The 17,311-nt window shown below is 47.3% G+C and overlaps 1 protein-coding gene across 1 annotated transcript; it reads left to right on the top strand.

The window, feature by feature from the left end:
• The first annotated feature begins 9,725 nt into the window (after window positions 1-9,725).
• Window positions 9,726-11,898, top strand: LOC142424268 (C-X-C chemokine receptor type 2-like). The gene has a single exon (XM_075529398.1). The coding sequence runs from the start codon at window positions 9,726-9,728 to the stop codon at window positions 10,797-10,799; it is 1,074 nt and encodes a 357-aa protein (XP_075385513.1). The 3' UTR covers window positions 10,800-11,898.
• The last annotated feature ends 5,413 nt before the right edge of the window (window positions 11,899-17,311 follow it).

The raw sequence follows: 17,311 nt of genomic DNA, 5'->3' as shown, positions 1-17,311 counted from the left end.
AGCCACCTTTGTTGTCTGACTAGAGAATCAATGGGGACAAACATCATGTTATTAGTAGACTTGTTATTTCAACTAGGAACATGCACACCCTGCTTTGGGTGTGTGCTAAGCATCCATTCCACCCTCGCTATAACCCAATGGATTCGGTTCTCCTCTGAGGCCCATTTTACCGAGGAGTAAGCTGAGCTCCGAAAGGCAAGACCCAGTGGCCAAAGCTGCTCAGCCAGCGAAGTTCCCAACCATGGCTTCCCACTGCCTCCCTGGTGTCAAGAGCCTGTCTGCTTTGAGCATCCGCTGCCCAGGAGTCAGTGCATTCTTACCCAGCAAGGGGGAGTGGGGGAGAAGTGACAGATACTATGAAACATTTGCTATGAAACTATGTGGCAGAGTCCAGGTTTCTTTCCTTGGGGCAACGGCTCAAGCAGTTTGCCACAAGCTTTGAGGCCGCACTGAGTGTTGGATGCGTTGAGCAAAAGGAAAAGGAATTAGTGGAAGGAGGACTGAGACATTGTTAGCCAGGACAGGGCCTTAGAGGAGATGGTGAATCCATATGGATTAGCACCCCATCTGCTACATTTCCTGCTCTTCCTTTCATGTATCAAAATCCCTGGCCATAAAGTCGATTCTGGCCCATAGAAAGCCTGTAGGGCAGAGTAGAATTTCCCCATAGGATTTCCAAGATTGTGATCTTTACAGGAACAGACTGTTACATCGTTCTCCCTGGTGATCTTGAACCTCCGATCTTTCATTTACTCTCTGAGCTCACAACCACTGTGTCCTCAGGACTCCTTTCCATCTACAATGTGAGTAGCTTTGTTATCAAACGGAGAGCATTGTAAAGTTGATGATGGCACATAAAGTTAGGTTAAAATGTAATATCTTATCATTCCATCTCCTTTTGGATGCATTTTTTAACATTATAATTTTTGAAAATCATTTTATTGGGAGCTCTTATCACAATCCATCCATCCATCCTTTGTGTCAAATACATTTGCACATATGTGGCCATCATCATTTTCAAACATTTTCTTTCTACTTGGGTCCTTGGTATCAGCTCATTTCCCCTGCCCCCCCCCTCCTGCATTCTCTCACCCTCATGAACCCTTGATCATTTATCTTTTTTTTTTTTCATGTCTTACACTGACCACTGTCTCCCTTCGCCCACTTTTCTGTTGTCTGTCTTCCTGGGAGAAGGTTATGTGTAGATGCTTGTGATCGCTTTCCACTTGCTCCCCCCACCTTCTCCTTCCCCTCCTGGTATCACTACTCTCATTATTGGTCCTGAGGGGTTTGTCTGTCCTGGATTCCCTTTGTTTCCAGCTCTTATCTGTACCCCAGTACATGCTCTGGCCTAGCCAAATCTGTAAGGTAGAATTGATTGGTGTCATGATAGGGGCGGGGGGGGGGGAAGGTGAAGAAGCATTAAAGAATGAGAAGAAAGTTGTGTGTTTCATTGGTGCTGTATTGCACCCTGACTGGCTCGTCTCTTCCTTGTGACCTTTCTATAAGGGGATGTCCAATTGTCTACAGATGGGCTTTGTGTCTCCACTCTCTCCTCCTCCTCATTCACATTGATATAATTTTTTGTTTTGGGTCTTTGATGCCTGATATCTGATCCTATTGACACCTCATGATCATACAGGCTCTATACTTCTTCCATGTGGGCTTTGTTGCTTCTCAGCTAGATGGCCACTAGCTTAAACACCATTTGTTTATCTTCAAGCCGTTAAGATCCCAGATGCTATATCTTTTGCTAACCAGGCACCATCCACTTTCTTCACCACATTTGCTTATGCACCCATTTTGTCTTCAGCGATTGTATCAGAGAGGGTGAGCATCACAGAATGCCAAGTATTAGAACAAAGTGTTCTTGCACTGAGAAAGTACTTGAGTGGGGCCCAATGTCCATCTGCTGCCTTAGTACTTAACAAATAAATTTATGTATGCAGATCTATTTCCCTATTGTTATATATAAAGATATTTACATATGTACATGCCTGTATTTAGACCTCTATAAATGTCCTTTGCTTCCTAGTTCTTTCCTCTATGTCCTTTGACTTTCTTGTCCCATTATCATGTTCACCCTTCACTCGGGTTTCAGTAATTCCTCTCGGCTACATTGCCCTCGATCAAGCCCCACTAAGCATTCTATGCCCTCCTCGCCATCAATTTTAGATCACTTGTTGTTCCATTGTCCCTGGGTTTGTTGGCTCCACCCTTCCTTTCCCCTGCATCCCTCTCTTCTGTGTTCCCACCCAGAGCCATTGGTCCTGTTGCTTTCTCCTCCGGATTGTTTATCCTGCCTATCTTATCTAAATAGACATGCAGAGATAATAAGCACAAAAACAAGACAAATCAAAATATAATAACAAAAGAAAACAAAAAAACAACAGCAAAAGAAGAAACGCCTATAAACAGTTCCAGGTCTCGCTGTTGACCTTTAGGAGTGCTTTCCAGGCGAGTCTGATGGGGTACTACACCCTGGCCCCAAAGTTTGAGCCATTTTAAAGTTGTTTCCTTTTAAAAACAAAAAAAGTGAAGAGGTAATCCACATGGATTAAGCCTCTGGTGCATTCCCTATGACCATTAGGGAGTACATGATTGCAGATGTCCTTAAGATAAAAGTTAATACCTTGGCATTTGATCTCCCTGGTGATACATTTTAAATTTGTTCTAGTTTGTAATATTATCTGCTTATTTTGTAAATTGAGGGTTCTCTCTGCTTTGTTTTGCTATTGCTGTTAGGTTGGTTTTTTGGTGTGTGTGTGTTTTTGGGTTTTTTTTAGTTTTGTTTTGCTATTGCTTTGAGGGTTTTTGTTTTGCTAGTTTTTTTAGTGCTTTCCTGTATATGAAATCCAGGATAGGAAAATCTACAGAGATAATAACTGGATCAATGGTCCCTTGAGGGTCTGGCAGGGGTGGTTGGGTAAAATAGGGAGCTAATAACAATGAGTCTAAAAATAAAGAAAATGTTCTAAAATTGATTGTGGTAATGATTGTACAATTCTTCTTAAAATGGTTGAACTACTAAATTGTATGATTTGTGGATTATATGCCAATAAAACTTTTTAGTATATATATATGTGCATCTATGTTTTGTCACTTAATACATTAATAAATTAACATGATTTAATAGATCAATATACATTATGTATTATATTTTCAATAATATTAATGTTCTTTATAATAATATATTATTAATCTTAGTGTATACCTAATAAAATTTATACATTGATTATAAACATATGTTTCTATATATATGTGTGTGTATATATATATATATCCTTAGCATCAACCAACATTGTTTTTGAAGATAAATTTGGACTTAGGTTCACTATTTCAAATATGTTTGGACTTCAGGTGGATTTTTATGTTAGCCAGGGTCCTCCACAGCTGCTGGCCACTGCAGTTCATGCTCTCAGACCCACCCCCAGTGTGTACACGGAGAAAAGTACTCAGAGAAAAATGTCTTGATTGGGGACTTGGTGACAGTAACTCATTGAGAAACAAGGTGAAAGACAGTGAGGAAAAGGCTCCTCACTCAGGGTGGCATGAAGGAGAAGTCGGTGGGGCTCAGAACAGTAATACAGGCGGGGGCAAGCCTATCAGCAGCATCAGAAGCCTGAGTTTCATCTCTAGTCTTTCCTTGAGTTTCGTCCCTTTGAGAGGCGAGCACTGTCACAGAGCAAGAAAAGTGCTGCTGACTTATAACAGATTCATTAGATCAGTTTTTCTCAACCTTCCTAATGCCGCGACCCTCTAATACAATATTCCTCATGTTGTGGTGACACCCCCCACCACCACCACCATAAAACTATTTTCATTACTAGTTCATAACTGTCATTTTGCTACTGTGATGAATCGAGCAATCCCTGTGAAACGGTCGTTCGACCTCCAAAGGGGTTGCGACCCACAGGTTGAGAACCACTGCATTAGATGGTAGTGGAGGGGGGGCGGCGGGCATGGTGGGAGAAAGAACTTAGGGAGGCCAGGAAAAATAACAAGGTTTATTTTACTCCCACTTCCTAAAGGTAAGGAGACACGGTGTCGTGATGCAGGCCCACGTGGGGTGTTCCTGGAGACAGGCACCCACCACGTTGGAACTGTGGGAAGAGAGCTGAGGAGGGCGGGCAGGATGGGGCTAGCGAGGTTGTCCAGGCCCCATGGGGTCTGGCGACTGTCAATAATTGTGCAGACTCAGTGGACGGACGGATGAGCTGTCCCTTGCTGGGGATCTGACCAGAGGGTAATTAGGATGGGCGTGTCGTGGTGAGGAGGCTGGGGATCTGATAAGAAAAGTGTTTAGAGAATGGACGGAACAACTGTCCACTTGGGGAAAAGAGCCAACTGCCAGTGAAGACTGAAAAACAAGCCAAGATAGAATACAACGACAGTGGTATTGCAAAACCCCAGGCAGCTGGAGTGGGAAGTGCCAGAGAGTTCCTTTGAAGAAGTCACTGTGAGAACCAAGGCGAAAAGAAGAGAACTCGGCTCAGTCCTGGACCAATCATTTCCTTGGTCTGGGCTTCAGTTTCCTCGTCTGTGAAACAAGAGGATTGGCTAGAAACCCACAGGCCCTCCCAATATGGGTCCCTGAAATCAGTCTTTTTCAGAGTTGACCCGGGAGGGAATGATTCCAAGTGATCCAAAGCAACCTGGAAGCCTCAGGAACTCCGCCCCGGCATTGAGCAACCTGGCCTGACACTTCCTGCCTCTGGTTTGACAAAGCCACCACCCCTTCCTCGGTCACATCTGCCCTCCTGCGTGTCACACAGGTGACAAGCCCAGCATCCTGGTAAGTCTTGGAATAGCTACCACCTCCTAGCCCCTCAGACTGTCTCTCTTCTGGGTTCCCTTTGAGCCCCAGCTGTCTTGATCCCAGGCTGCTTTCCCATCCCTGGTGGGACCCACACCCACGCCCTCCAGCCTCTCTGTTCTCGCCCTCGGTCTTCCTGTCCCAGAAGGGAGAGCCTCTGTCGGCCTCCACTGCTTAGGACCAGCTCCCTGCCCACCCCTTCCCTTGACCCTGTAGGCTTGGCAGGGTCAGCCAGCTCCCCCTGCTTTGGCTAGGGGACCGGAGGAGGGGCCTGGCCCTGTCGGTTCCCCCCAGCCCTGTGTTCACTGGAAAGGTTTCTAGATTCCACCATGAGAGGACACTGGAGTTGTGTTGCCATGATCAGCGGAATGTTCTCTCTGTGTTAAAAAGATCGCCTCCAATGTGTGAGGTCCTGTCCGTGTCCCTGTACTATAGTTTTGGGAGTTTATTTTAAATGGATTCTATTTCTTCCGGCAGTTTTCGGCTTACAGAGTCATTGTGCTGAGCTTCTTGTGCGATCCGTTTTCCTCTCAGACACAGTGCTGTGGGAAAGTGGCTTATTGCACACATGGATGCACATTTAACACCTGACTATTTGATCTCCCTTTCAACACATTTTGAATTCCTTTTTCTCTTTCTCTCTCTTTTAAGTCTATGATTTTATTTTATTTTATTTATTCATACTCATTTTAACCGGGGCTCATCCACCTCTTATCACAATCCATCCATCCTTCCATTGTGTCAAGCACCTTTGTACATTTGTTGCCATCTTCATTCTCAAAACATTTGCTTTCCACTTGAGCCCTTGGTATCAGCTCCTCATTTTCCCCTCCCTCCCTCACAAACCCTCAATAAATTATGAATTATTATTATTTTGTCATGTCTTACACGGTCAGATGTCTCCCTTCACCCGTTTTTCTGTTGTCCATCCCTCAGGGAGAGGGTTATATGTAGATCATTGTGATTGGTTCCCCTTTCTCCCCCACCTTTCCCTTCCCTACCTGGTATGGATACTCTCATTATTGATTCTGAGGGGTTTATCTGTCCTGAATTCCTGTGTTTCCAGCTCTTATCTGTGCCAGTGTACATGATCTGGTCTATCCAGATTTGTAAGGTAGAATTGGGATCTTAAGAGTGGGGGTGGGGGGTGGGGAGGAAACATTAAAGAACTAGAGGAAAGTTGTATGTTTCAATGATGCTATACTGTACCCTGACTGGCTTGTCTCCTCCCGTGACCCTTCTGTAAGAGGATGTCCAGTTCCCTACAGATGGGCTTTCGTTCTCCACTCTATACTCCCTCCCGCTCATTCACAATGATATGATTTTTTGTTCTTTGATGCCTGGTACCTGATCCCATTGACACCTCATGATCACACAGGCTAGTGTGTTTCTTCCATGTGGACTTTGTTGCTTCTCAGCTAGATGGTCACTTGTTTATCTTCAAGCCTTTAAGACCCCAGACGCTATATCTTTTGATAGCTGGGCACCATCAGCTTTCTTCACCGTATTTGCTTATGCACCCGCTTTGTCTTCAGCAACTGTGTCAGGAAGGTGCTCATCATGGAATGCCAGTTTAATAGAACAAAGTGTTCTTGAATTGAGAGAGAACTTGAGTAGAGGCCCGATGTCCATCTGCTACCTTAATACGAAACCTATAAATATATGTATAATATATTTATTTCCCCATCATCATATATAAATATATTTACATATGTACATGCCTGTATTTAGACCTCTATAAATGCCCTTTGCCTCCTAATTCTTTCCTCTATTTCGTTTTACTTTCCTCTTGTCCCACTATCATGTTCAGCCTTCATTTGGGTCTCAGTAATTCCTCTCAGTTACATTACCCTTGGTCAATCCCTACCAGGCCTCGTATACCCTCCTCTCCATCGATTTTGGATCATTTGTTGTTCCCTGGGTTTGTTAACACCCACTTCTTTTCCCCCACCTCCCTATCTCCCAAGCATCCCTGGAACCATTGGTCCTATTGTTTGCTCTTCCAGATTATTTATCCCACATGTCTTATCTAGGTAGAGATAGCAATATGCACAAAAGCAAGACAGAGCAAACCAAAGCAACAAAAGAAAAGAAAACAACAACAAAAAAACCACCACCAACAACAAAAGAGAAGGTTGTAAATAGTTCAAGGTCTATTTGTTGACCTTTAGGAATGTTTTTCTGGTTGAGTCTGATAGGGTGTGTCTGTCATGCCCTGGCCCCAAAGTCTATTTTTGGTATTCCCTGGGGACTTCATTGCTCTGTTCCCTTGAACACCCTTAGTGTTTCACCTCAGTGGGGTGTGGTCAGATGGGGCACAATTCTCGCACTGTGTCTCCAGGACTTTCTCCCGTAGCACTGCGGGTCAGTGTAGGACGTCAGTATCTTGTGGTGGGAATGGCCCTGTGGTCCTCTCTGTGGATAGTCTGCTCTAAGCAGGGATATCGTCCTCAGGGCTTGGTGGACCAGGATGTGTTCTACTTTCTCTTCCTCCCCCTTCATTTGCTCCTGTGTGCTCTCTGATCAGACCTGTCCCTCTCCCTGAGCTGTAACTTCAGTGCTGTCCTCCGAGGTGAATTCTTCTGCAGGGAGGGGTAGCTGTCCATATAGTTGGGATTGGGGCCAGTCTTTCTGCTTTCTTTTCCACTGAATTTTTCCCTCGGTTTTATTCTGTTGCTGTTGTGGGCTTTTTATTGTTCCTTTTCTTTGTATGTTTTTCTGTAAAGGGAAATCTATAAAGATAGTAGCTGGATTAAAAATTTTTAGGGGCACAGCAGGGGGAAATCAGGAGCTAATAAAAATGAATACAAGAAAGAAATTGTTCTAAAATTGTGGTAATAGTTGCATGACTCTATTTAGTATGATTGAGCTATTTAAATGCATTGTGTGTTCATTGTAGGTCAATAAAACTGCTTAATTTATTAAAAAATATGAAAGAAGGGTTTAAAAAAGTATGGAGACCTCTATAGCATTTTCCTGTAGGAACTTAGAATTCATCTCCTGTTGTGCCACTGTGAGACAGACAGCTTTGTGTAATCAGGGAAGCACCTGTTGGCCAGAGAAGAGAGTCGTGTGGTCCACACGTGCCAGGCCCATCGTGTTGCATTCATACTCCTACTAGGGCTTGCTCCTTAGTTCTAGGCTAAGGACTAGTAGGAGAAAGTGAGGCACAAGACTTCAAACAATGTCACTGAGCTATATTCAGGCTGGCTTCATAATCTGCATGACATGTGATTGAAAAAAAATGAAAGAATAGAGCTCATTACTAAAAATGATAGGTCATGTGGAGCCATGGGCACCTCGACTGAATTATGGCATCTGCACTTATTGGTGTGGTGACCGAAGAGTAGTTACTGAGCCTCTCTGTACCTCAGACTTCTTACCAGGCAACTGAGGTTCATCATATCCACTTGTATGGACTGAGAGCCGTCAGAGAGGGATCAAAGCACCCGCTGGGAGGACAGATGTCACCACCAGCAATGGAAAGCCACCCACAACAAAGGCGAGGAGGATTCACTATCTTCGTCTGCCATCTCTGTGTGCTGCTGCCTCTCTGTCTTCTTCTGGGGCCACACTGGCTTTCTCTGCTGACCCCTGCAAGATGGAATATGGCTGCCCAGAGCTCCCATGAGAGCCCGCTGCATTATCAAACTCATCCTCCAATGGCTTATATTTTTTCAGACACACACACACACACATACACACACACACACGGACTCCGCAAGCAGGCCACCTTCTTGTGGGTAAAGAAGTCCTAACACACCATACTGATGGACCTGAGGTTTCATTCAGCTCAAGCATTCTGACACTAGCCGGTCAACATGTCAAACAGCTTCCAGTCCACATTCTGTAAAGTCACTTTCGGGAACCAGAGCAGATGGCCTGCCTTCTCGGCTTTTATAGTCAAGCCTTGATCTCTTCCCAGGGGAGTAACCTAAGAGGGTGAGGTAGTAGTTGATTGTGCCCACCTGGCTGATAAACACATGTGGGGTTAGTTGAAGGGCGGAGGGATAAATGGCTCAGTAAGCCTCGCCTTTCAAGTTCTCGAGTCTCTTGTTTTCTGATGGTTGGACCAGGGTGCAGCTGCCTTAGCCAGTTCCCTGCTCTAATTGGCAAGGCTCACTTCCTGCAAGGCATCCCTGGGGATAAGCCACATAGACCTACCCCGATGTAGCACTCCTGGGTGCTGGAGCTCCTGTGTGGAGACTCCTGCCAGCCCTGAGATGCTTACACATTCACTGACTCGGCTTTCCTCCTGCAGTCGGCATCATTGCGTCTGTTTTGTGAGATGGAGGGGGACTTTGTGGATTGGTGTTGGATATATGGGCTAATGGGTTAATGTTGGACTTGTGGGCTTGGGTAGCACTGGGTTGGGATGTTTCCTTGATGTGTACTTAATCTTTATATAAAACTCTCTCTTATCCATGAGTTTCTGTGGATTTGTTTCTCTAAAGTACCCAGACTAGCACAGGGGGCTACCCCACTTGCCCCTGAGATGAGAACTGAATGGAATTTTCTATTTCTGAATGTGAGCTCCAGTCTTAACATCGGAGGATGTGCACCACTGACCGCACGTGTTCTGCAGGGATTATCCAAAGCGGAGAGTCAACCACGGAATGGGTGACGGACGATGAGGTCATGAAGCCTGCTAAGGACCCCTGACTTGAAAGGAGATTATAAGTTTTTCTGTGTTTTGTTTTTGCTGAGGTGTGCTGTTTGTTACTAAATGTGCCTCATTGTTAAGACCTCTGACACATTTGAAGTTGAAAGCTGCTTCCATGTAATATGCAAAACAATGCAAATTACCTGTGGTTCTTGGTCAGGGGAGTAACTAGAATCTGGAGGGGACTTAATTGTGTAAACTTATCTCTCTTCTACAGGCCAGGATTTAAGTTTACTTCCCCAAAAAATGGGAGAACTCAACTTTGCGAATGTCAACATTCAGGATTACTTTGAAGACTATAATGACAGCTACAGCACAGGCTTGCCCTATTTTGAACCAGGTACAAGCCCATGCCAGCCAGAAGCACTTCAAATCAATAAGAATATTTTGATCACCATCTATGCCCTGGTGTTCCTGCTGAGCCTGCTGGGAAATTTCCTGGTGATGCTGGTCATCTTAATCAACCGAGTCGGCTCCTCTGTCACAGATATCTACCTGCTGAACCTAGCCATGGCTGACCTGCTCTTTGCCCTGACGCTGCCCATTTGGGCTGCTTCCAAGAAGAGCGGCTGGACCTTTGGCACACCCCTATGCAAGGCGGCCTCACTCGTGAGGGAAGTCAACTTCTACAGTGGGATCCTACTCCTGGCCTGCATCAGTATGGACCGCTACCTGGCCATTGTCCACGCCACACGCACAATGATCCAGAAGCGTCACTTGGTCAAGTTCATCTGTCTGGCCATCTGGATACTGTCCCTGATTCTGTCCCTGCCAGTGGTCCTCTTCCGCAGGACCGTCCACTCAGGTTCTTCCAGCCCAGTCTGCTATGAGGACATGGGTGACAATACATCAAACTGGAGGCTGGTGCTCCGGGCCGTGACCCACATCTGTGGTTTCATCCTGCCACTGGTGGTCATGCTGTTCTGCTACGGATTCACCCTGTGCACACTGTACAAGGCCCACATGGGCCAGAAGCACAGGGCCATGAGGGTCATCTTTGCCGTGGTGCTCATCTTCCTGCTCTGCTGGCTGCCCTACAACCTGGCTCTAGTCACAGACACCCTCATGAGGACCGGGGCAATTCATGAGACCTGTACACGTCGGCAGGACATTGACCATGCCCTCATAGTCACCGAGATTCTGGGCTTCCTCCACAGCTGCCTCAACCCCATCATCTACGCTTTCATTGGCCAGAAGTTTCGACACAGACTCCTCAGGATCATGGCCACTCATGGCCTGGTCAGCAAGGACTTCTTGGCCAAGGATGGGAGGTCTTCATTTGTTGCTTCATCTTCAGGGAACACTTCTACGACTCTCTAGCACTGCCTGCTCCTCCTGCAGCCCCTCGGGCTGCTGCCTGACTGTTATCATCCTATTCTGAGCCTCGCAGACAATGGCTGTTCCCCGTCTCTGAGCCATAGCACCTCACACCTGCGCGGAGGCAGCATCCATGCCAGGCCCCCATTGGACAGGTCAAGTATACTCTTGCTCTCGGTGCCCCACCCTTAGGGCTCAGACCATCCTCTCCCTGCACCCATAGCACTCTGCTCGCAGAGACCTTTGGAAGACGTTCTTTCAAGTGACTACAGGAAGTTCCCACCATTGGAAACCACCAATGACCAACACCACTGGTCGCTTCCTCGCATGCTATTTTTCTTACCCTTCCCTCTTGCCAGCAAAGCCTACCTCCTGTGGAGAGAGTCTGAAAATGGCAGATAAGCACTTGCGAGGTCTCCCATGAACTAGACATGGCCATCGCATGCAGTTCTGACGAACAAGACTTAAGGGCAACAGTGTGCTGGCAAGCCAGTCCCAGGGAAGAAAGCCTGATTTAAAGCATTTGCCACTTTCCATACGGTGACTACTCCCACCATGACCCATTCCATCAGGGGCTGTGATTACCAGCCAGGGGGCAAAGTTGCTGAAAATGTGATCGTCTGACCTCAAGAGCGTGGACAAGTTGGTCCCGTGTACCACTGTTTAAAGGGAAGCCCGGTGGTGTCAAGGGGCTCTTGGGTAGAGAGAGACACTCTTAAGGAGAGTTCTTAAAATATTTTTACTGCCTTAGCTGCATCTCAACTCCCAGATTCTGACTATGGCTCTAGGGTATGATGTGTGAGGCCGGGTAGCCACTCAGTGAAAGTGATCCCAGGAGCCCAGCTATGAGGTGAAGGTGACCAAAGGACAAAAAGCACCTGGGTCCAGAAGAGGCAAACTTGAACCGCTGAGCCAGTCCTGGGTCCACGTGGTTACAACTTCTTGTTCAATGAGATAATTCACTGGGTTTTTTTGTTTTTGTTTTTTGTGTTGTTACGGATTTACTTGAGTTAAAAAAGTAATAATAATAAGTTGAAGTCCTAACGTTTGTCTGTGTGGACGCTAGCCTGCTTGGAAATAAGGGCCTTTGACAATGATGTGACCAGTTATGTTAAAGGAGATCATTCTGGAGTGGGGTAGGTTCTAATCAAATCGAATCTGTTGGGGAGGACACTTCCAGGTTAGTTAGCCCCAGGAGATGTTCAGAGAGAGAAACGAAACAGATTTTCCTTCAAAGTCTCAGATGGAATCCACAGGATTGGGACTCTGGTCTTGGACTCCAGAACTGTGAGCCAATAAATGTCTGTTCTTGTACCAGCTGGTGGCCTTTTGTTATGTCTTGGGTAGGAAGTGAACACATACATAAAGCACTTCCAGTTGGCGGTGCGTTCCCAGAAGCAAAAGAAGCCACACTTCACCAGGGAATTTGGACAAGGGTAAGTAGAGACTCAAAATGATGGGCCTAACAATAAGTAAATCCCCTTACTGTGTCATGGGTCTCTGTGGAGAGACCAACCAGAATGGAGCCAGGTCTTACCTTTCACTCCTCTCATCTCCAGACCAAGCCTCCTGATGCTGACCACACAGCATGGAAGGAAATGTGCTCTGGGGTCCCCTCGTGGTCCTCATGTCATTGGGTCAAATAGGAACCAGGAGGCATTAGAAAGGTGGAGCCCAATCACCAGACCAGCTGGATTGGGCAGCAGGAAGGCAGAGGGCTTTCCGTGTTCACCCAGCAGCTCTTACGTAGCGTCTCCTTTCCATCTCTCTTCCCCCTAAACACGACCACGGCCATCGCTTGGGCTCTAAAAAGGAGAACAGGGCACACAAGCGGTCACCTGCTACCTGGAAGAAAGGAGAGGTTTGGAGTCAGTATGTGTTGAGGTCCTAATGTTCTGAGGGCACGGGACCGAGCAATGACCCACAAAAGGGCAAGCCTTGCCGTGACTCACGCACCGGCTTGTCTCAGAAGAGTCCTTGTCGGGAGGCGCTCTGGCTCTGCTAAGCAAAGGCAGTGAAGGAAATGGGACCCCACAGTTGCCAAGTGTTTACCAAGTTCTGATAGCCTTCATTTCCACAACTACCTAACCACCCCATCAAGGAGAGGACTGTTAGCCAGGCCATGGCTAGGAAAAGAGACCTCTCCAGGGAGGCAGGGACAACATCCTTTGCTGGCATGTGACTCTCGCCCATAACACAGCAAAGTGCATTGCCCTGTGCGTTCAGCAAACCACATTTCGTTGGTGACAACAGCCCTGTGCTCTGTGCCCAGGGCTGGACTAACTCGGGTTCAAGCAAGACCCAACTGCTGTGGCCAAGCCTTCAGCATAGCGTCTGACTCAGCGGCAGGAGAATGCAGGGAAACATGTATTCACCAAACATCAAGTTGTCAGAGGCACCAGGCAAGGCAGACGGGCCACATGACTCCCTGAGCAGCCTCTTCGAGGGAAGAAGCCAAGTCTCACTGGGGTCCTATGACTCTGTTCTTCCTGTCTCTGCCCACGGCTGGGGGAAACAGGGTTCTCCGAGGAAAATCAGAGGATACAATAAGCCACGGAGAAAGGAGGCAGCGAATGAGTTGCCCATCTATAGTCTCTGTTAGTATTGGTCCCTCTGTCTCGTTCTGTGACTTACTATCTCTCAAAAGGACAGTTGACTCTCAAAAGGACAGTTGAAGCACCAATAAGTTGCCAACCAAACCATCACCAAGACAGAACACACCTAGGACCTGCCTTTGAGTTAGTTCTTCCCTCTGCCTTTTCCCAGTCTGGGTCCTGCCCTCTCAAGGTCTGGCTACTTTCTGCCCCAACCCGCCTGCTCAGGTGAGCTGGTCTCTCTTGTCTCCCAAGATATTTTCCTCTGAAACCAATTGTTGTCAGTTCGGACTCACGGCCACCAGGCTTGTGTCAAAATAGAGCCATGCACCATGGGGTTTCCAATGGATGAGTTTCCAGAAGTTGCCCATCTTCCCCTACATTTAGGAGGCAGAATTCACTACCTTCAAAAGGTCTTCTCCTCTGCCTCTGGCAGGAGCCCAGCTGGTGTTGTGGGTTACAGGTTGGGCTGCCTAACCACAGTGAGCAGTTCGAAACCACCAGCTACTCCGTGGGAGAAAGAGGAGGCTTTCTGCTTCCACGAAGATTTATGGCCTTGGAAACCTGCAGGGGCAGCTCTGCTCTGCCCTACGGGCTTGCTGTGTGTGATTGGTTGCGTTTTGGGACTGTACAGAGAAGGAGTCTGCCTGGTGCATTGTGAGGTCAATAACAGTAAGGAACTGTTACTTTCCAAGAGGGTCAAGATGAGGGAGCTATATGAAGAGCAATATGGTGACATGAGCCAGCACCAACAACCAACAGAGACAGAGCTGTGGGGATGAAAACCATGACTTTAAACTCCTTCCCACCAATATCCTGCTGGGATCTCCATTGACCGAACTCAATCCAATCTCTTACCACGGTCTCTGTTGGCGGAGCTCAGGGCTCCCACTGACTGACCTCAAAAATCAGAACACAGGATGTCTTCAGAAGGAGGACATGTGGGTCAGCATCCCAGAGGGAGGTAGAGAAAAGCAGAAAGTGCACTTGGAGGAGAAAGGGGAAGATACGTAAGTCACCCCTCCCCCACAAGAGTTTAAGGTGAAGGTCAGTGAGAGCATCCCAGGCCTCTGGAATCTGAGTGAGTGAGGTTGGGCTGTGGGAAACTGGAGCACCCAATGACTCTGGTCAAACTGCAAGTTTAAAGGGCACTGACCCAGCAGCTTGAAGCAGTGCTTTGGAACTGCTGAGAAATGATCACTTGGGATTAGAGTTGTGTGTGCGTGTGACTTCCCCTGGACAGGGATGTAGCTGGCTTCCTTCCTCTCCCCACATGGGCACGCCGTCTCCAAGCCCCCAACTCCTGCTGACCAGCCCTGGCCCAGAAGGAAGGTGGCCTTGCGTTGGCTCCTTCTCCTGTCCATTGCATCTGCCTGAAGCGGAAGAGTCAGAGGAGTGAAGGGGGCGGTGAACACACCACTGCCCCAACTCAAGGCCCCTCCCCTGACGGCTTCAGAGCCCTGCAAAAGGCACCTTTGTGCCGAAAGCAAGACAGACCACTGATTGCACAACAGATCCCTGCAACGTCTGACATCAGACATGTTCAGCTTCTCATCAAAGCTTCCTCTGCGCCAAGCTGACTCAGAGGCAGGGCCAAACTTTGATTCTCATATGGGGACTTGTCTGGTGTTTGTTTGTTTCTCTGCATCCCCCAGTACTAATACCAGCTAGTGTTTCTAGAAGGACTTCTAAGGGCACAATGGTTAAGGGCTCAGCTGTTAATCAACAAGTCAACAGTTGAAGGGCACTAGCCCCCCCAAGAGGCGGGAATGTTTATCTCTCCACAGGAGAGGGAAAGAGGGACCAGCCTTTAACCCAGGGCTGACTTGAATGCAACACACTGGCATGAAGCAGCGAACCAGCAGAGAGGTCTGCGGGGTCAGCCTCAATCCCAACTATGTGCCCCCCCAGCTCCCCAGGCCTCCTGCCCCCACCCACTGAAGAATGTACCCCAGAGGATAGCACTGAAGCTACAGCTCAGGGAGAGGGGCACTGCTGATCAGGAGCAAATGAAGAGGGAGGAAGAGAGAGTGAAACACATCTTAGTTCAACAAGCCCTGAGGATGATATGCTTGGGAGCAGCCAATGCACAGAGAGGACCATAGGGCCAGCCCCACCATGAGACATGACATCCCTCACTGACCCATAGTGCTACAGGGGACAACACTGGAGACAGTGCAGGAATTGTGCCCGATCTGACCCCACCACACCGGGTAAAACGCTAAGGGTGTGCAACAGATCAGCAAGGGGAACAAAGCAATGAAGTCCCGAGGAATACCAAAAATAGACTTTGGGGCCAGGGAGTGGCACCCCATCAGACTTGACTGGAAAACATTCCTAAAGGTCAACAGGCCGACCTGGAATGATTTATAGGCTTTTCTTTTATCACTGTTGGCTTTTTGTTTTCTTTTGTTGTTACGCTTTGCTCTGTCTTTTTTGTGTGCTGATTGTTGTCTCTACAGGTCTATCTAGATAAAATAGGCGGGATAAACAATCAGAGGAGAAAACAATGGGACCACAGTTCTGGGAGAACATGGGAGAGGGGTGGGGGGGAAGCACTCCTTGGGGGAAAGCTTGAGGCTGCCTGCTCCTGTGAAGATGTACAGCCTCAGCAACAGCCTGCGCTGCACTAGAGAGTCTCTCTGAGTCAGAAGGGACTTCATGGCATTAGATGGGGAGGTCTCAGAAGTCCAGAGTTCTGGCATGCAGCTACCTGTGTTCACCCCTCATAAAATGTCCTGCCTTCCACGGGGGCACTGAGCCTGGAGTCTGCCCTGGGGAGACACCTAGGCACATGTCACGTTAAACCTAGCTAAGGCGTTCTTTATCACTGCTCTACCCCTGTCCATTCAGGGTTGGTTTGATTTCACCTGGGATGGGGCACGATAGGCATCCTGTGTGCCACCCCCCGGGATATCTACCCAGCTCCACTGGACGTCATGGTTTGGTTGCTAGAGACGTTACGACTTTCTTCACCTGCTCCCACCAATTGGTTTCATAACTACAATGCATAACATTAACTGCTTAAGTTATAGGTCTGTCTAAATAAGATAGGCTGGATGAACAATTGGCAGAGAAAACAACGGGACTGATAGATCCGTGGGGACATGGGAGACGGGGAGGTGGGGTGAAAGGTAGTGGTGTTAATAAACCCAAGGACAAGGGAACAACAAGTGATCCAAATCAGTAGTGAGAAGAGTGTGGGAGGCCTGGTTGGGTATGATCAAGGGTAATGTGACCAAGAGGAATTGCTGAAACCCTGGTGGGAACTGATCATGATAGTGGGACAGGAGGAAAGTCAAAGGAAATAGAGGAAAGAGTTAGGAGGCAGAAGGCATTTATAGAGGTCTCGATAAAGACATGTACATATGTAAATATATTTATACATGAGGATGGGGAAATAGATCTATGTGCATATATTTATAAGGTTAGTATTAAGGTAGCAGAGGGACATTGGACCTCCACTCAAGTACTCCCTCAATGAAAGAATACTTTCTTCTATTAAATTGGCATTCTATGATGCTCACCTTCCCGACACAACCGCTGAAGACAAAGTGAGTGAACAACTAAATGTGGTGAAGAAAGCTCATGGTGCCTGGCTATCAAAAGAGATAGCATCTTGGGTCTTAGAGGCTTGAAGGTAAACAAGCATCCATCTGACTCAGAAGCAATAAAGCCCACATGGAAGAAGCACAACAGCCTGTGTGACCATGAGATGCTGAAGGGATCAGTTAGCAGGCATTAAAGAACAAAAAAAAGTATCATTTTATGCTGAAGTATCATTTTACCTCTCTGATATGATTGCTGAAGACAAATGGGTGCATAAACAAATGTGGCGAAGAAAGCTGGTGGTGCCCAGCTATCAAAAGATAAAGCACTTGGGGTCTTAAAGGCTTGAAGGTAAACAAGCGGCCATCTAGC

The sequence above is a fragment of the Tenrec ecaudatus genome, chromosome 13 (assembly GCF_050624435.1).
Source record: "Tenrec ecaudatus isolate mTenEca1 chromosome 13, mTenEca1.hap1, whole genome shotgun sequence".
In the NCBI taxonomy this organism is placed as follows: domain Eukaryota; kingdom Metazoa; phylum Chordata; class Mammalia; order Afrosoricida; family Tenrecidae; genus Tenrec; species Tenrec ecaudatus.
This window is presented reverse-complemented; position numbering and strand designations above follow the sequence as displayed.